We start from the raw sequence: 20,668 nt of genomic DNA, 5'->3' as shown, positions 1-20,668 counted from the left end.
ACAACCCCACAATTATCATCAGATCAACTTCTGGTAGTGCCTCTTCCTCTCCTTTCACACACAGCAAACCAGGAACCAGAGGGAAACACTTTGTACCTCACCTCTTGGGCCAGAGCCCTTGACCAGCTGAGAGCAGAGGTCCTGGCAAGTGAGACCATGCAGGTTTAAACCAAACTTATTCCCCTGACCTTCTGCCTGAGATACATCCTGTAATGCAGCTGTGATTTGGTTTAGGGTACATTTGGCAACACTAATTAAGACACGTGAGCAAACACTTTTATATAAATTAAATCCACAAAATTACACGATGCTTAAAACAACCCTATAGGTTTTGCCCATTAACTTTTTTTTATTATTGTTTTCTCCTAAGACCAATTCCATAGTGTAATCCAATTTATGACACTCCCAAATAGCTTTCTGGCTGTCAGTCATGTATCTTTCATTATTAGTTTAATTTCTCTTTAAACAAATAGTAACAGTCCTATAAAAACTACTGGATGATTTCAAGCATTTTATTCTCTTTGTATCTTTCACCAATTTACTGTAGCATATACAGGATTTCATCCTCTCCCATATTCTTGTGTCATTCTTCCAAGCAAGTATTCAGAAGAAAAATTTTTGCCCATCATAAAAGCTCAAAACAAGTAAAAAGCCAGCCATGCTGAACAAGAAAAGAAAACACTCCTCCAAATAACAAGGCAGTAACGTATCAAATAAACTTACAGATGTGTTTAAAGGCATTCCTTTTAACACTGTCACACTGTGTTAATGTGATGTATTAAAATGCATATTAACTTTTTATATTATCCCATTTTACAGTAATGCTGCAGTTAATCAGTTTTTAACAATAAAAAGGGTAAAGTGCTGATGCCACTGTTAAAAATGCCAGGAAGACTTGAAAAACAAATTACTTTTCTTCCTCAACAGTAATTAAATATTTTAACATTTTAATTAAATATTACAATGATTTCTAGGAGGGTATCTTGAATAACCACATGCATGAAAATAGGTTTGCCCATAAAGACATTCTTGCTGGTGTTATCTAAACAATTTGAGGTTATGTCTAGAGTAACTGTCTTCCAGATTTAAAATTAACAAACTTTACAATTATTTAATTACTTTTTGAGAGATGCAACAAGCTCAGATGGCAATTACAGCTTAATTTACAGCTTCAAAAGTTAGTGAACTAATTTCTGTACTCCTAATGATGTTTATGACATGAAGAGCTCTTTATTTAGCCCATCACTTGTTTTGAAGACCACAGAGAATTTGTTCCCCAATTTTACATGCTATTTCTATCCTGTCTTGTTTAACTGTTTTCATACAATGCTCAACAAGTAACTATTCAGCTCAGTTAAGAAGGTATACATTGCTATCCAGTCCTGAAGTAAAACACTTCAAAACATCTGACATCTCATACAGATATGAATCATCTTTTGTGAAGATCTTGAATTTATTTTTGCATCACAGAGAACAGTAGCATTTCCCAAAACTCCTAAGACAGAAGATAAGGAGAAAGTTCTCTCTAAATGCACTGCATTTATCACAGTTCTCCCTAAACATCGATTTGCTCTTAAACAGAAAAATTGTTAAGATGAAACATGACTCAACTAACATAGCAAGTATCATTGTACATTTAAAGATGCTAAAGGAAAAGACAGAAAAAGACTTGTTCTGCTTTTTTCTCCCAGTTTTACCATTTTTAAACACAAGCACACCCTGCCCAATCTATCTTCTCTCAGCTTCACACAAAGGCTGAGTGTCCATGGCAGGCAGAAGAGCTAAAGTAACTTATCCCTTCTGATCACAGGCTCCTTTACACAGCTAGTACCTCCCCTTGCCCCTCCTCCCCTCATTTTTTGCAATTTCTTTCAGATTTCCATTCAGCCAAGACTGCAGTTTCAGAGCTACCCCCACGTGGAGGTCACTTCTGCTCTCCTTGGCTGGAAGTGATGCCATTTCCACCTCCCTTCCCCTGCCAGCCCCACAACTCTGTCCCATCCCTTGCATACACAAGCTGAAACCACCCCATAAGCTATTCTTAAAATATAAAATTTTCATTGTCAACACTTCATTTCTAGAAGTTTCTTCACAGAACGAAAGGAATTGATTTGCTGGGAGCAAACCTAGTGCAGGCCTCAGGTTTGTTTAAATCCATGTGAAATTGGAATTATGTGAAACTAGTGCCCTGCATTTTATGCATTTTCACTACTTTTACAGATGCCACACTTTTCCTTTTTTTCTTTTAATTCACTGAAGTGTATTTTACTCCCACTGACTACTTTAAAGCTTTCCTTACTGCTGCACATTTTAATGGGTGTAACCACCACACAGCCTACTTTTCCCAGTATCTCTGCTTTCTCTTCTTAATTTGTCAAGTTATCACTTAGAGCCAAAGCTGGCAAAGCTATGGAAGGCATTTCAGCAGCAGGCAGCCTCTCTTCAAACTCTGTGCAGTGCTTTTAGCAACTACTACAAAGTCTCCAGGTCTGTCCTGTGCTCAGCTAATGGTCTTCCTCATCTTCTTTTTTTGCTCAACCTCTTTTCTGTTTAAAGCAACATATGCTTAAAGCTGACTATGGTTATCACAATTCTTGCATAAATCAGAATTAATATTTTACACTGAAATCATTAACTGGATATAAGGATGGAAATATTTTTAATCATGCTGCTACAAGTCTACAACACAAAAACACACACAAAAATGAAATAACAGATCAAAGTCCCACAGTATCTTTTTCCTTCTACCTGAAGGCTACACATGCAAAACCTCTCTTTAAGTGATTTAACGTAGGTAATCTGAGCAATTCCACCTCCTTAGGTTAAATGCATACACACATCTGTGGAAAATCAAAATCTAGTCAGAATCCTAGCTAATGCCTGCTCTCAGTAACATAACAGCTGAATTCTGCATGGATTCTGTACCTTCATTTTGTAGATGCCAACAAATACCACAACGTGGTATGTACATGCAATGTACTTTTTAAAATTCATAAATAATGGAAATTCAGAATGATTCTGTACCTCAGGCCCACAAAAAAACTTCGTGAAAAGAAAGGAAAGGTATTTGAGGATGGTTCTCTTTTACAACCAGTAGCAAGGCTGTGAAGTAATGATGGTGCAATTGCTAAACCTACCAGCTGCAATGCTGTCCAGAGAAGAAACTAATGGAGCTAAGAAATCATCAATTTGACTAGTATGTAATTATCACCCTTAGACCATCCCATTCTACATCAGTTTCCTGAACTATATTTTCACTGAAAGTGAAAATAGTTAAGTCAATATAAGTACTTGTGCTATCTTCAAGACTCAAGGCATAAATAACACGAGACACTGACACTCCCACACTACCAACTAGGACTGCTTTGAGCAAGTGACACCACCCTGTAAAATGAAGATGTGTCAGATGCATGCATAATTCTTTCAAGAAGGCTGTGCCTGCAAGAATTTTTCTCATTTCAAGCTCAAAAAATAAAAAAATCTGGTGACGCACTACCTTTATCTGGAATATGCATAGCGTTAGAAGAGGCTCTAATTTAATTTAGCAACATTTCTTTATACAAGTTTAGTTCCTATCACAAGCCAAGAACGAAGAAAAGCCTAAAAATCAATCCATTTTAGGCACATTTTCAAAGACCAAGAACAATGTATGGTTGGTTTAATTTATTTAGTTGCCTGCCTTTTAGCCAGGCTTGTTTGCTTGCTTTCCCCAGAGTTTAGAATCCAGGACAACAGGCAATGCCACACTCACTACAGTTTTAATTTATTTAAATTTTTCTCTCTGGTAATACATGGGATTAATACAGCATTAACAGAGATAATAACAGTACTTTTCAAAAAAGTAAAATAGCAAGCTCTGCCAAGATTGAACATATGCCCAATGAAGCAATTGCAAGGCTTCACATAGACCGTAGTACAGACAACAGAGCTATTTCACTTTTGATCTGCAGGTTTCAGTTGGGCCTAAATAACACAAATAAAAGCAAACCCACTCCTAGTAAATTAAATTGGAAATAAAATAACTTCAACACTTTAAATGTTTAAAAAAAGAAAATAAAACAGTTAGAGGACAGCTGACATCCCTCCTCAGCAGCTGGTCCTAAACTGCGATGCCAAAAGGCAGAATTATGTTGTTCCAGTCCACAGATTATCCATCCAAACTTTAATCCTCTTTCTGTGAGTCAGAGCTGTGTGATAGATCCATTATTGCTATTAAACACACAAACAACTTGTGTTGCACAGTAATTAATGTGACACTATGATCTGATAATTCAACCACTGGTAAAAACTGCTAATGTATTTCTGAACTGAACCCTGATAAATCACACCAAAAGTTTCTACACATGAGGATTCCTAGAAGACTTACCCAGAAGGATGGTCATTAAGATTGTATTAGTCTCAAACCTGTTGTATGCATCTATCTTTAGGTTTTCAATATTCTGATTAGTTTTTTGACTGCAATTAATTGACAATTTACTAGCCAAAGCTTGTGAAAAAAGCCAATGAAAAAATTAAATATTGTTTTATTAAGTAAAGCCTTTCAGAGGAAAAGCAGAAAGTTACTGTAAAATCAGACTTGATTTGGACAAAAATTTTACAAAAAGAATTTTAAGTTTCACCCAATTTTTAAGAAATACTTCAGCTAAATGCTCTAGTTCCTGTTTCTCAGGATGACTGCCATTCTTAGTGGGAGTTGGAATAGAGAATGAGCATAAACAAAGTTTGCAGGTTCACCCAAGAGTTCAGCAAACATTTCAGGAATTTCTCAAGACTGTTTAAAGTTTTGAATCAGGAAGTGTGAAGAAATAAGACACATTACAGATTGTTGAAGCTTTCAGCAAAACAGACCAAAAAAGAAAGAAGTGCTTTATGGCTAAAATAATAGCATTAGAGAATTACGGAAGTTGAAAATAACTCTAAGAACAAGTCCAAGCATAAACCCAATGCCACTGTGTTCACCAGCTAATCACATCCACACATCTTTTGAACACTTCCAGGGATGCTGATTCTACCACTTCACTGAGTCAACCTGTTTCAACGACTGACCACCCTTTCAATCAAGAAATTATTCCTAGTATTTAATCTAAACCTCACCTAGTGCAACCTGAGGCCATTTTCTGTCACTTGTTACCTGTGAAAAAAGACCAACCCCCACTGGCTATACCCTCATTTTGGGTACTTGCAGAGTGACAAGGTGCCCTTTGAGCCACCTCTTCTCCAGACTGAAGAAGCCCAGCTCCCTCAGCCTCACAGAGCTGTGGCCTCACAGTCCCGAGTACAGAGGGATGGTCACTGCCCCATCCTGCTGGCCATGCTATTCCTGATCCAGGCCAGGATGCCATTGGCCTTCTTGGTCACCTGGGTATTGCTGGATCATGTTCACTTGCTGCCAACCAGCACCTCCAGGTCCCTTCCTGCTGCTGGGCAGTTTTCCAGTCACTCTGCCCCAGCCTGTAGCTCTGCCTGGGGCTGTTGTGACCCCAGGGCAGGACTCAGCACTTTGCCTCATTGAATATCACACTGCTGGCCTCAGCCCACTGACCCAGCCTGTCCATATCCCTCTGCCTTCCTGCTCTCCTGCAGATCAACACTCCTGCCCAACTTGGTGTCATCTGCAAACCTAATAATGGCTCAATAATTGTTTTTCAATGAAGGCAGAGGGAATTAATTCAATAAAGGCTTCAATCTGAAGACAGCAGCTTGAACAAATAAAAGATGATTTTTCTAGCTTAAAATCTGGCAGCTAATTTAAACAAATTTCCTGCTGAATGTATTCAGTTTTTTTATCCACATGTAGAGACTGAAGCCCTCGAAACCCCTGAATAATCTTACTGCCTACATCTGCTTATTACTTCTGCTCTCACAGTGATGAGGAAGCGACTTCTTTTTTTTTTTTTTTTTCCAAGACTTTTGTCCCCATAAAGGAGTTAAATTCTATACAATGAGCAAGTCAAAGCTCTCATATCTTGATTAAATGATGAAGAGTAGTCATGACTCTTAAGGAAAAGAAGAAATCAGTACAAAGAAGAAGTCTCATGTGATAAGAGGACAGAGTTTTACAACAGTTCTGAATCATTAATTGTAGTAATTCCTACAACTAGTACTGAACTGTAGGTTGATACTAATTGTCAGGTTTTTCTTTTTCCTTCTCTTATTTTTTCTGAGCAGTTTTTGCCCACAGAAGTTAGGAGCTGATAGAGACTGTCATGGTATTAAATCTTAAGAGTTAAGGAGTTCTCACTGCAGGCAAGTAGTGTTATGCATTACAACTTTGTTGTATATATAACATACATACAACAGAATATAGAATATATAGTACATATATTCTAGATTGTCTGCTCTATTCTTTATATCTGAATTGATTTGCTGGGCAACAGGATATTTTTTTTCTATTCAGAATTCTCAAGTATATGTCACTGAGAATTACAATCTCATGCATGATTAATATTGCATTTCATGCACAGAATTAGAGAACTAGATTAAAAAACACGATCTCAGTTCTTAGCTTACTTCCATGTAAATTGCTTAAAAACAAGCAATAGTACAGGAATCGAAAAAATGATAGGTAAACAAGTTCTCAAAGAACACCTAAGTGTAGCCCAGACCTTCCTTTACTAGAGAGTATTACACTAAAGTTACTTATTACACACACCGTTTCAAATAGAAATGATAATTAAAGCCACAAGAAGTTATAGAGGCCCCTCAACTGCAATTCCTATGAGGACAACTTACAGCTGACTGAAAAGCTGCTCAGAAAATTAGGTGTGTATTTACATTCTGTTCTAGTATTGAACAGAAGTACTGGATGAAGAACAGTTTCCATTACTTGAAAATACAGCAATTGCATTGATCTTGCAGAGTCTGAGGACAAAATAGCTTTAGCCTTCATGTTCTCCAAAATTACAGCAAAGCAATCACTCAAAACTGCTTTAATTCAATATGTTCTTTATTCAAAGACTGTCTGTAAAAGCATCAAAACAACACACTCAGAGCACTCTGCTAAATTTCAAGCCCCACTGATAGAGTCTACAGCTGCCTGCAAATATTATCTCCAACCCAGAGTCCTTTCAGAGAACTCTGCCATGCTACGGCATTCCTTCATAGGACAGAAGTTTCACCAGTCCAAACAACAGACCTTTTTAAAAGGCTATGAGTAAACATTTGTGTTGCTTGACAGAAAGGAGCACATACATAAGACAAATTGCATCTGAAATGTGAGACTATTTGCTCTAAAAGTTGTGAAACTAATTCTGAGGAACAACAGCTGTAAGGAATGACTCTCAATCATCTGCCTGCTTATACAAAGCAGGTCATGGAACATGAGCAAGGTTTTTAGATACTAACATAGTACTGTATCTTAATAATGTTAGTAACAAGAAGAGTAAGAATAAAGGCTTACAGTCTGACTTTCAGGGAAGTCCATCTTCAGCAGTTTGTGAGCACATTCTTCAAAGTCTAAGCTGAATAGAAAAAAACCACTTATTATCTGTGCAATATATGCTATGCTAAAAACTTTCCAAAACCTTATTTAGATTGATCCTTGGTGCTAAAACCTCAACTCTTCTGAAGTAAAGTACTTCAGCTGTTTGATTTGCTGAGACTTTATTGTTGTTGTGGGGTTTTTAATAAACATTTTGTATTTCATAAGTTTCTAGCTGAAAACTAATCCAAAATTATTACATGTGATTACAGGCAATTTGAAAACAAGATTATCCAAGTCATTACTATCACATCATCTTACAAAACCTAATAAAACAGAAAAGTGGAAGCTTGCTTTGCACCTTTTGAAATACACTGAAATGCAAGCACTTCAGATAAACTCCAAAAGCAACACATATCACAGTCTCCTTATTGCACTTCTGTTCTGAAAGCCTTTAGCTACCACTGGGTACATCCTCCTCCTCACACATAAGACAAAAAAATTTAGATATGGCAAGTAAGTATTTAACAGTAACTCTGAGAAAGGAGAGAGCCTTGATACCCTCAGTATGGTATTAATTCACCGTCCAAACGAACACCACAACTACATCACTGCACTCCTCATGCAGGATCAGACCTGCACAGTATTATGGGCTGCAAGGGAGCAAAACCCCTCCTCTCAGCCTGGTGACACAAAAGCTAAACTCAGCAGGTCTGGAATAGCTGAGCCACAAACTGCAAGGGAGATCATTCTCAAGATGACCACAAGTAGACCACACTTCAGGGTTGGTAACTGCACACTTATTTTCTAAACAATGCAGATGGCAAAAGAACTCAGTCTCAGAAGTGGAGACAAACTACAGAATTTCTAAGTGTGTCTCAATTTTCTTTTATAAATTCTCAAGATGCAGTAAAACTTGAAGATCACTGACTTCTGTTCACTCAGAAAGCTCTCTTTATAGCAACAGGCCAAGTCCACTACTCAAACATTTTGAAACAAGGTTGATCTCAGAATGAGAATTTGGAAAACAGTCTGCTTTACAGTCAGGTCAGGCTCCATAAAGACCACTTCCCTACTTTTTATTTCCTTTTGAATTGCACATTAAGACAAAATTTTAAAAGAAGGAGAATTACAGTTCACTGGCTTGAAAAGAACTACATTCCTAGGTGTATAACTTATATTTACCTTGACTGAATTGCCAGATAAATTGTACGACGGAATGAGACCAGGTTAATTTCTGTTTTGTCATGGACAGTAACTTTCTGACCTGGAAAAGAAAAGCATGGCTTTGTAAAGAACAAAACATTAAGGAAGACACATGTAGTAATTTTTTAGGACAGCTCTATGCACCATTTACTGAGTGTAGCACACTATTTTTCTAGAAGTACTTAGGAACAGGTTTATATATTTTTTAACGTTTATTTTCATAGATAAGGAAAAAATTTAGTATTTGCTTCATCTGTAACAAAAGTAAATATTTAGAGACAGTTTCAATAGGGTAATTCTTTTAAAGACATTTCACGTTTCTTAGTCACTGCAACCTCTAGGTTTAATATTTCTTGTCAACATTATTAGCAATCCATTTTCTACACAATTTAGCTATACAATGCTTTATGTAGCATCTCTGTCTTTAACAGGTAATTCTTAGTTCCTGTTAAATTGTAGGATCTACATTACAACATTCTGCAAAGTTCTGGAGCAAATGCAGAAAAATCCATTCTGAACCAAACAACTCTGGGAACACTTTCATTTGTAAATACTCACTATTCCTTCAGTCTTTTAAAGATTGGTAAAAGCATAAAAATTTTTTCTACAGAAATAATCCTTGACTGGCTTTTCCAGTACCCATGCAGTCTGCACAAAAATTTAAGTTATGTTTATCCATCAGTGCTTTTTCCTGGGAATTGAATACATTCTTTGAAAATGAGTATTGTCTCCAGTGAAGATCAAGAAAGAAGGCAATACTGAACCAAGTGATATATGGAGGATGTAGATACAGCTGTAAGAAAATCCATCCTAATTTTGAAAGTGACTTAAAAATATGATAGAGCATGGGAAAGTTTAAGCAAGAGGTTTCATTTTGCTCTTTTTAGTGTCTTATGTTTGTAAGCCTTTTCTCAAAGGAAACTGATCCTGTCAAGAATAACGTGGCAAAGTTCTTTTTCCTTTTCTGCATGTGCTGAACACTTCCTTTTAGACTGTTATACTGTTTGCTAGTAAAGACTTAGACCTGAGAATAACTGAAGAGGAAAACATTGCTTAACATTTGAACATCTGTTTTGCAAAACAGCTAAGAAGTTAAGCTTTTCTTTCCTGTTTAATCTACATTCAATCAATTGCTTGTAAGGTGCCAGTCATACACGTACCATCTTCATCCTCCTCCTCATCGTCGTCTTCATCTTCTTCACTACTTCCAGCTTCTTCATTTCCTTCAGATTCAGTGTCACCCTCATCAAGAATTTCTGAAAGAGCAGTATCCCAGATTAGTGGAACATAGACAATAGTACTTTCATTACAAAAACCTCCTTGATCCACCCCCTGAAGAGTGAAAGGATGTCTCAGGTACAGAATGTGGAAGAGGCCAAAAAGCAGATATATCATAACTGAATGGAAACATAGATGGAGAAACAATACTGAGTAGCACAAACAAAAAGGAAAGGTCTATAAATGTAATGAGTTATATAGGACAGAAGTATCACCCACTGTTAAATAAATGTTGGCAGCAACAGCTGAATAAGCAAATGCCATAGGTAATGGTTGTGAATACACACAAATATCCTTACCTTTCTTCAGCATTTTGTATTTCTCCTCATTTTCCATAAAGTTCGGATCCATCTTGAAAACATCTTTAGAATAAAAAGAGAATCTTTATTTAAAACACAAATTGAAGAAAGCTATTAATATTTATTCTTGAATATATTTTCTTTGGGAATGCACTTAGGGAATTATCTTTCATTTCTAACTTACTAAGAACATCCTCTGGGTTGTAGTCATCTTCCAATGGCAACATATGAGTAAACTGATCCTCCTCTTCCACTAGATCTAATCCCTCTGGAATGATTGGATGATCCTTGAAGCCATCCTTCCGCACAGCAAACATGACTTCTATCATGTACTGAACACGCATATCAATTTTAGACTCGTGCAGAATGTGTCGAAGGCGATCAAAGATTGCTTTGGAAAAGAGACAAATGTAAATACGAAAGGCATTTACTAATGCAAATGCCAAGATAAGAACTGGCTGACTGTACTTACCATTAATACCTCTAGGAGAAACTTCTGTTAATTTGAGCCCACTCTCTTTAATAAATCCAATTGCTACTTCAATACTGTCATCAGTAGGCCTTTCAAGAAGCAAAGTGAGCATTTCCAAACATAAAACCTCGTGAGCCTGTGGAAAGAGTATCAGCAAAGAATTACAATGCACAATGTTACACTATCACCACAGTCATTTACTGGACAGACCTGTCCGGCTTTTGAGGATGCCACAACACAGCAGTTTAATCACACACACAAGGCAGCAGTAGTTGGGCAAAGCTCATTAAGAGGAAGTCAAAATTTTAAATCCAGTTTTACAATCAGTACTTACACCAATTTTTTAGTGAATGTGACTGTTTATTGAAGTGAACAAGCAAGCAATGAAAAATACTTTGCCATTTAAAAAATAACAGAATGCATTTCCAAGAAGCAAATAAACCAGCACTTGCATTACAGAACCCAGTTCTAAGTGCATTGCACCTGTAATTAAATCAGATCTTCAAGGATCAGGCATATAAGCAAACAGCACACCTCAGATTAATTTCCTCTTTACCAAAATGCTGAATATTTCCAACAGTCCTGACTTGATATTATTTAAATCAGAGCATCATGATTTCTGACATGTTAAAAAGTGGCATAGAGCTGGATATAAATGTGATTTAGATGCAATTGAGGCTACTTCTGCTAGTACACATATGTTGCAAGAAAACTCAGTTTAAGATCTGTGGGACAGAGCCTCAAATGATCCTTGCTTTGCATCAAGACATGCCTGAATACTAACCCAAACACACACATGAAACCTGGGGAAGCTCTGGAGCATAAGTGCAACAATAAGTGCTGATAGCTGCGTAAGCAGTTATCTTTTCTAAAGAGATCTTAACAACTTAAAGCAGGCACCACAGAAGACACAGAGAATCTTCATTTAGGGTACTACTGTCTTAAACTAAAAATTAGCCATGTAAGGTTTGGACTGAGTAGAAACAAAGAAACATACCACATTTTGATTCATCAAATGTGCAACAAATTTTGAAGATGTTAGACACAGTTGCTGCAAAAGAAATAAACCAGGAAATTTTAACATACGGAAGAAAAAATTCCTAACCCAGCCATACTATAGATTAATGCATCTCACAAACAAATTACTTGTGAAACTATTTAAGGATACTGGTAGTTGTTCACAATTAGGACTGTACATGCAAAAATTAAAGAAAAAACAGAATTAAAACTTCCCTGCCCAAATAAAAAAATTCCAAACTACCACAGTATCAATCCAGAACAGGCTGTCAAACTTTCATGATACTCTAATGCTACTAATGTCCCATAGACTGGTGTCGACCCTTGTCTTGGCTGTGTTCCTTTGACCCCACTTGACAGTTACACTTCAGAATTCCACATTGCAGCACACTGCTCCTTTAATTTTACATACCTTGTCATTCCTGCGATACCCTTTACGAAAATTCAGTATCAGCCTCTTGAGGATCAATTCACCAATATTTGGAAACTTTGAATTGATAATTGCCACAAGCGCTGCATAAACATGAGTAAAAATCGGAGAGGCACTCTGAGCTTGCAAAATGGATCTAGACAGCAACCCCCTGTAAAAATAAGTAAGTTTTAAAGACTTTTCTGGTAATAAAGCATGTAACGTTTTATGCAGTACTTACCACATGAAATAGTGATGTGCAGTTGGAATAGCTGGAAGAAACCAGATGATAATTTTCAAACCATGGTTCATCACGCCACAAAATGGAATTTTGTAAAATGTGTTGCACAAATCTATCTGAACTGAAAAGTTTTAAACTGTTACCTAATCTTTCATTAATTATTGTCCGTATTAGAGTTACACTTAAAAATGCTAAGCATGCAAAAAGCCATCTTGTATGATGCAATAATCCCTTTTTAAATCTGAACTTCATCTGATTATAAAATACTACTTAGAGCCTAAATGAATGTAAACAAAGAACTCATGAGATAACAGTTCTTTTATTATACAGATTATCTCTTTTACATATATTATCGAAGTCTGAAAAGAATCTGTGACTTGCTTCCCTCATCTCAATTTTGCTTTTTGTAATTCTTAGGAGCACACAGAATTTGACTTTTGCTGTATTACTCAACTACACGTGGGTGAGGATTAAAACAAAACAAACTTCCAAATATGAATCTCCGAAGTACACACTGATACCCAAATCTATCTTCCTGATGATCTCTTGAAATCTTAAAAAAAACCTCCTACAGAGTACTAAATACAAAGTGCATAGGGACCTTATTCCTACTTACTTTGGCACTGACAAATGGAATAGAACTCATTTCATACCAGTGCACAGAAACAGAATATTTCCATTTTGAAATTAGTTACTTCTTGCCTACAAACTGAAAGTGGTCTGTTTCAATTCTTATGTATCACCTACTTAAAATCACAGGAAAGGATCTGACAGCCAGATAAAAGTTCATGTCCTTACTTTTAAACTCACCTTTCTGCAAGTTTGGAAGTACTGAACTAAGGAGGGAAATGGTGCCATTTTCCATATACATTATTTTGACATTTATAAACCACACACAAAAACTTCCACAGACAAATGAATTCTAAAAATATCCAATAAGCTCATTTTTAAACTAAAATAATATTGCGAGTATGAAAATTAAATTTTGGGGACGTCAAATACAGGCAAGTAGAAAGCAGCCCTACAAAAGCCTGAAACTTCATTACTTTTAACAGAAATCACATTCAGGAACTATTTGCCCGCTCTCCAGATTTTATTTAAATTATTTAACTCTCTTATTTTTATGCTAGTTGCATGACTCTGATCCTCCTATCACGTATAACACATGTGAAAAGCAATGCACTCCTCCTCAAATAAATCCATGACGTGTCACTATCTGTCTGAAAGGTAACAGAATCATTTTTGGATCTACCAAGCTCCAACAGAATAATGGTCTTTTATTTACATTACATCAAGAAACAACACCAATAGATAACTTTTGCAAAAATTGTTTTGCTAAATAGTTGCTACAAGTATTATTTGTCCCAGAAAAAAAAAATGCACTACAAAAATAAACAGTCAGTGACAACTGTAAATCACAAGTCATTCAAGTAAAATGCACTGGGAAAACCTTAAGAAAAGGAAATATACACCATTTTATTCCACCAAGCATAGAATGCCTTTCCAAAGTAAGGGACTATTCAATATGACAATATGACCTAATGTTAATACTAAAATCTGACTAGCATCCATACACTACTCATAGCACACAGTAGTGTACACATGAACAGTACACATGTTCCAGAAAAGCAGAATAATTATTTTAAAATACTAAGGCTTACCTGCCCCGAACAATATTCTCCTGAAGGAGCTCATGAATGATGTTTTCTATATTTGAAACGTTCACTTTATTGACAAGACCATTGATTGACTTCTTCAAGGCTTCCCAACTCATCCTTTGGTATGCCAAGCTATTATAAAGTATCACAAATTAGTAATGTATGAATTTGAAGATGCACTGAGTAAATTCATATACATATAGCATACATTCACATTTTCATTTAATCAGTAAAATAAATTTTAAAATATTCACTGCATAAATGGGAAGACTTGTTCACAACTATACAATCAACCACTAAAAAGTCATTAAACCAAAATTATAAACACAAGAGTAATTCTCTGTATATGGTATAACCCAGAATATTGTTTTGTAAGATGCTCCCAAAAATTCCTAGCTGCATTCAGTATCCTCCTTTACTTTATCATTTACACTTTGCAGCAGAAGCAGGTAGTTTTAAGCTGATTCTCTCTCTTCTGATAAAAACATACCTTCAAAACAATGATCACAAGCCATAATGGATCCCATTCTTCCCAGTATTCTCTAAACATTTAACTGTTTTGCTTGCAGCAAAAATCCTACTATGAAACTTTGAACTCACCTATTTTTATCAGTGATTTGCTCTTGCATCATCCTGAGCTTGGCAGGTGGAATATATGCACCACCTGTGCGAGTGAGGATTGGATCCACTTCCTCTTTCTTCTTCTTTGAGGTGGTCTCGTCATGGGCGAGCGAGCTCTGGCCTGTCGACCTGTCTGGACTCCTGCGGTCAGGTGACGAGTATCGCCTCTGCTTCCTTCGATCATACTCTCTGTCCTCCCACCTGTCATAGTGCCTATCTCTCCCCCTTTCCATCCTTCTAAAGGGAAAAAGAAAAAACCACTAAACACCCAAGTGTATGTGAAAAACTTTCATGTTTTATTCTTTATAAAAATGTATATTATAACTGATTTAGAAGGGGCTGCATACCTTCCATCTGAACTTCTGTCATCATAGTATTCCCGTCTTGAATATTCCTCATCATATCTGCTGTCATCAGAGTATCTCCTCTTCCTGGGAGTTGGAGAACGAGACCTATCACGCTCCATGTCCCTACTCGCAATCAAGACAAAACAACTTTTAGAAAAAGGCTAAGAAAAGCAATGGCATTAATATTTACTTGAAATATAATGTAACAATTCAATTCCGTAGCTTCAAAATATGTGTCACTCCAATAAAAGGGTCTACTTTAACAATAATTTGTTGTCAGGAAAAAATATCAAAAAGCAAAGAAGCACTGTAAAAGAAAGCTCCTAGAATTTGAAATTAAATGTTTAACAGTAATAATATCAAATATCAACAGTAAATTCAGCAACTTGCATTCTTTGGAACACATATATTCCTTTGTTTCTACTTATCATTTTTGGGCAAGATTGCTTCATGCTGAACAGGCAAAAATAACTGTGGTATCAGCAATATGTGACTTCAAGCAAAAAGCTAGCATGTAATTTCCACTTTCAAATCTCATGATAATTTAACTAAATGCTAAGTTTTAGTAACAAATCCATTTCATTACTGTTATATTGACATTCAAGTATTTTATTAAATCTACATTTGCCTTTTAGCACTTAGTTATGGTAATATATAAAAAGAAACATAACCTGATGATTTTTTTTAACTTCTCTAACTCACTTTGTGAGTAATACATACAGAACTGAAGGACACAAAAATCAGTCATTCTACCTGTCCTCTGGAGACAGGCTTTCACGTCGGGAACTGTAGTTTTCCTTCCTTTCGTGACTGGAGCCATGCTTTAATGAAACAGAAAGAAAAAAGAATCAAGCCCCAGCATGACTGTGAGCACCTATCTTCAGATCAAAGCATACCATGCCTTCAGTTCCCACTCCTTTAAAAGGAGGGCCATCAAATAAAGCTGATGGCAGTCAGGTATGACAAGGAGAGGCTCCTGGTTCAGTTAAGCAGCTGGACACCCTGCTACAGGATGCTGCAGATGCCAAATGCATCCACAGGTTCAAGGCACTGAACAAACACAGAAGAAAAATCCACAAGGGTTACCAGAAAAACTTTTATCTGGCTCAGGAAGTTACAAACAGGTAGAGAGCAGGAGTGTATGTGTTTTATAGTTGCCCTATTCCTAAACTCTTTAAGGCATCTGCTGCTAACTACTGCTGGAGACTAGAGTAGATGGACCACTGCTCTGCCTTTCTTGCTACCTTCTTTCAGATGCCATTTTAATTTGTTGTACCACACACAATACCATGAACAGAATTCCACCATTTCTTCTTTAAAGAGCATCTTTCCTCTCTCTTAAAAATCCCTCCCATTGCATAATTTTTCCTTATGTTCCCCCTTTATACTAATCACAATTTATTTTCTCATGAGTCATTTCTAGTTTCATACATTATGAACATCTGAGTTGCACTGATTTACTTGGCAGATTTGCAGGATTGTTTAAGTGATATACACTTAAACATTTCACACCAAATTCCACGGGGTGAGCCATGATATTTAGAAGTACAGAGTCATACAAAAATCACAACATGACAGCATCTACAACAAATATTGAAAGATATTCATCAAGATGCTTCTAAACAACTTTGGTAGTCGCGCAGCAGCATTTGTAACCTGAGTACTTTCATTGCAAGGGTCATCTCTTCCTTTAAAATATTTATGATTTTTCAGAACCACAATCTCATGATGTCACAGAGTGATTAACCGTGCAATAGGAACACCTCACTTGATAAACTCAACACAAGCATTTCTTTCTGCACCTTGATGGAACTCCCTGCAGCAACACTCAGCACCTTTGTTGAAGCAGCACCCTCTCCATCAGCACACAGGCACACCAGTTCTTGCCCCACCAAAAATCCAGCTAAAATTCTGGGTGACCACAATATAATGACACCTCTTACATAAAAAGCAGGGCAGCTGTTATCTCCAAAAACTTAACTGAGGGATGTGTATATATGCAAACCAATAATTGTATTTTTGAGGCCACTGTAACATATCCTAGAATACTACCCTTCGTAAGGTGCACTTCAAACACTGCTACAATTATACCCAGCATTCTCTTGCCTGCATCATGATGATACAAAACAAGGGCATTGCATTGTCCACTGGGAGCAGGCATCCCTACAAAAGTTATGTCCACCTGTTTAGTTTTAGAGCCACGTTATCTCTGGCAGCAGAGATAGTACAAGAAATTAACATATTCACCAAGGTTTTCTACCACTTTCAATGCTCATTATACCATAGAGCAGATCACTGAAATCATCCTGTGATAAGAAAGAAAAGTCTTCAAGTTGTTTTTTTTTCCCCAGCACAGTAATATAATGCCAGTCTGTATCCTCAGCTTCCAAGAAAATGAATAGCACAAAACAGTTACTGTATTTAAATCCCATCTAGCAGACGGGAAGAAGGCAGTGGGTCTTTTTAGGACGATCCATTCCCATGGGTTCTTTATCATCTGTCTCTGCCCAAGCAGAACCAAAAAGACAAGCTGGATCTCAAAGAGTGAAGAAGCCTATGCAGGTTCCAACTCTGGAAAAACTGGCAGAAAATACTACAGATTTGAGGTAGTGCACCATAACAATATTGCTCTGCTAACATGTCCCAAGCCTCATGTACTTTACAAACACAGCATTTCTAAATTTCTTCTTCTTGCATTCCCAAAAAATCACTCCCATCCACTCAGAAATGGGCTACACAGCTTTTAAAAGGAAAAGCTTTAACATGCATAGTATGACATACAGTAGTCAAATTAATGACTACTTATTGTCTCTATATCTTTTAAGATCATTGTCAGATTTTTCAAAATCTTTCTCCATTCCTCTACATGGTTACATTTGCTGTTGAGCCATCATCAGTCAGTTTTGACCAATTACTGTAACATTATACATGAATAATATTCAGGACTTTACCTGCAAGGACATGAGCAGCTAGAAACAGCTGTAATTTACTGGCTCCTAGTAGTGTTTGTCTTGTAAACAGATGCATTCTGTTACAGATATTATTCACTTTGCATTCAGGAAGTTTTATTTAACATAATATCAGCTACAAACCTAATTATCCGTAACAGTAGAATGATCAAATCCTACAATTTAGCTTTAAGAACACTTACATTTACTTGTGTCACTCTGCTCTTCATCTTGACTTCCTGCTTTTTACAAACGTGCAGCAATGAGGCAATGCAAGCTGGAGTTCAGCATATGAAAACCATTTCACCTGTAACACAGAGAAGACAATCAAAAACTTTCGACCACTCACGGTGCCGGAACACGCACCTTCATTTTGTTTTTTAAGGCTACGCTTACAGAAGCCCTTAAACCAAAAGGCTGCCCCAGGTTTATTCCGGCTCCCTGCGGTGACACGGCACAGCCGCCACCGAACGAACAGCCAGGCCGCGCCTGGGGCTGCGGGGCCCTGCCCACCGACCCCGCCGCACGGCTCCCGGCCCGAGCCCGCCGCGCCCCCGGCCGGATGGGGTTCGGGGCTGCCCGGACCCCACGGGGACGGCGGGAAGGGGCTCCCGGCCGAGCCCGGCCGAGCCCCGCACACCCCGGCCCGGCCCGGCCCGGCCCGCACCTCCTCCCGCCGCCGCCGCTGCCGCGCACGGCCCCGGACGCGTCACTTCCGGCGGCGCGGGGTGAGCGCGCGGCCGGCCCCGCCCCCGCCGCCGCCATGTTGGGGGCGGGAGCGCGCTGCGCCCGCCCCTCACGGGTTTGAAATGAGCGCAATCGCCGTGGGTGTTGGAGCGTCCCAGCGGAAACACAGCCCGCTTTCCTAGCGCATGGCTCCCCTCAGAAACACGTGCAGCAGCAGAGAGCGGACAGCCGGCCTCCCTGGGGGATGGAGACCTGCCCGAAGCAGCGCTGGGAAATGGAGTGAATTAAATACTCCTGCCCCTTGAACAGCGCTGAGCGCACACTTCTGTGGAGAACACACTTCTGTGGAGAACACACTTCTGTGGAGAACACACTTCTGTGGCTCACACCGCGGGTCAAACAGCCGGAGGAGCTGTGTGCAGGACAGAGCACACACTGCGTGCGCTGTGATGCTGCTGGAACACCTGTGTGTGGCAGAGGGGTCCTTTTGATCTCTGAAAGTGAACTAATTCAGCACCATGGATCCAGGCTAACAGGGAGCCTCTGGTGGGTTATAGGCACAAATGTGTTCGGATTTTGGAAAGTAAATAAATGCATGGGAAGAGGGTAAAAAAAAGGCAAATGCTACACAAGGTTAAATGCTTACTGTTAATTTTCAGTTGTTGAGAGATAAATAGAAATGCACACTTGCAGGATAGAGATCAGGGTCAGGAAGGCATTAGCTCACCGGAGAGGCAGATGTTCCTGCAGGGCCATGTGCACTGGAGCTGTGCTGTGCCCACCCGTGTCCCTGCTCCACAGGCCCTGTGCCTCCACAGATACTGGGACATGCTGCTGCCTGAGGGGAAGAAGATGGCAATGGAACTTTCTCAAAGCTGGAAAATGCTACCTTCTTTTTTTTTTTTTTTTTTTTTTTTTTTTTTTTTTTTTTTTTTTTTTTTTCCCTCTCTTTTTGTTAAATCAATTTACTTATTCTGTTCTGAGCATTAGAGTACTTATGTTTTGTCACATCATGTAACACACCTGTAGCACTATTTTCACTGCAACAATTACTAGAGGCTCAAATGCTCACTGCCAAAAAAAATCACAGCAGAGTTAGAAAAGAACATTCATGATTGGACAGATCTGCTTAATGGGGTGCAGCAGTTGAAGACTTAGTTGCCAAGATTTAAATTGACTATCTTGCTCTTCTGTCACTATGATCTCAGAAGAGTAAGAGAAAAGGAGCATCAGGCCATGACTGAGATCGTGCTATGCAGCACTTTAACTCGGAACCACTTTGGTTTAAACCTAATGAACAGCTCATTCTCCCCAGCATTTGAAGCATTCACAAAATGGGAACAAACCTGTTCTCAGACTTTTCCAAAGGCCAGCAATGCCATCATAACATTGTGCATTGTAACAGTTAGAAATATCCTGCACTCATGATAGAATAGTCATTTTATGTACATATTCATAGAAGTTAACTTTCTCATTTGTATTGCAATACTAAGCCAAATAATCAATGAAGAAAACGCACATTGATCAAAACCAACACAGATAGGATATGTTAAGAAACAATAATCAGAAAATGTGCATGGTTTTTTTCTGCTTTTAACTTTTAGCTACAGGATTTGATTTCTTTGCCTTAATGATTTGCAAATGTGGCTCTTACACAGGAGACTGGAAACAGCATGTATTTGGATGGTCATACACGTTCTGCCAATGTGAATTGTTAAAAGCTTTCACAGGATATTCCCTGGACCCACTGTCTGCCTGTGAAGGCTCTGTGATTTCCCATTCTGCTGTGAAAGAAATCTCTTTCCCGCCTCACGCTGTGTGAACAGGTGCCATGAAATAAAGAGGCATATGGCGTCAGTGTGGCAGCAGCACCTCCTGAGAGGGACATCCTGTGGCTGATGGCACACACACCATCCCTCAGCCTGTCCCTCCAAATGCCCTGGGAGGGAGAGAACATGGACAGCTGGGCTTTCCCTCAGAGGGAGCCTGAGGACAGGGATGGGAAATACAAAGGGTTTTTTTGAGGTGCCTCCACCAGGAGACTACTGATAACCCCTGAGAAATA

The 20,668-nt window shown here is 38.3% G+C and overlaps 1 protein-coding gene across 3 annotated transcripts in view; it reads right to left on the bottom strand.

Moving 5' to 3' along the window:
* CWC22 (CWC22 spliceosome associated protein homolog) overlaps positions 1 to 18,639 on the bottom strand; it is a 28,357-nt gene extending 9,718 nt beyond the window's left edge. The window contains exons 1-14 of one of the 3 annotated variants that reach the window (XM_056496559.1): positions 18,584 to 18,639; positions 18,120 to 18,223; positions 15,722 to 15,789; positions 14,969 to 15,091; positions 14,601 to 14,858; positions 14,004 to 14,132; positions 12,105 to 12,273; positions 11,673 to 11,726; positions 10,676 to 10,811; positions 10,388 to 10,594; positions 10,204 to 10,266; positions 9,787 to 9,882; positions 8,606 to 8,687; positions 7,400 to 7,460 (exon numbers count right to left, since the gene is read on the bottom strand). In XM_056496559.1, the coding sequence (XP_056352534.1) occupies positions 7,400 to 7,460; positions 8,606 to 8,687; positions 9,787 to 9,882; positions 10,204 to 10,266; positions 10,388 to 10,594; positions 10,676 to 10,811; positions 11,673 to 11,726; positions 12,105 to 12,273; positions 14,004 to 14,132; positions 14,601 to 14,858; positions 14,969 to 15,091; positions 15,722 to 15,789; positions 18,120 to 18,146 (1,473 nt within the window). In that variant the 5' untranslated portion in view covers positions 18,147 to 18,223; positions 18,584 to 18,639. Of the gene's footprint in view, positions 1 to 7,399; positions 7,461 to 8,605; positions 8,688 to 9,786; positions 9,883 to 10,203; positions 10,267 to 10,387; positions 10,595 to 10,675; positions 10,812 to 11,672; positions 11,727 to 12,104; positions 12,274 to 14,003; positions 14,133 to 14,600; positions 14,859 to 14,968; positions 15,092 to 15,721; positions 15,790 to 18,119; positions 18,224 to 18,312; positions 18,557 to 18,583 lie in introns of those variants that run through there. The other 2 variants (XM_056496560.1, XM_056496561.1) reach the window with 2 other exon arrangements.
* Positions 18,640 to 20,668: the final 2,029 nt, after the last annotated feature.

This window comes from Oenanthe melanoleuca, chromosome 7 (genome assembly GCF_029582105.1).
Source record: "Oenanthe melanoleuca isolate GR-GAL-2019-014 chromosome 7, OMel1.0, whole genome shotgun sequence".
Taxonomy (NCBI): Eukaryota; Metazoa; Chordata; class Aves; order Passeriformes; family Muscicapidae; genus Oenanthe; species Oenanthe melanoleuca.
Note: the sequence above shows the minus strand (reverse complement) of the source record. Positions and strands in the feature narration are given on the sequence as shown.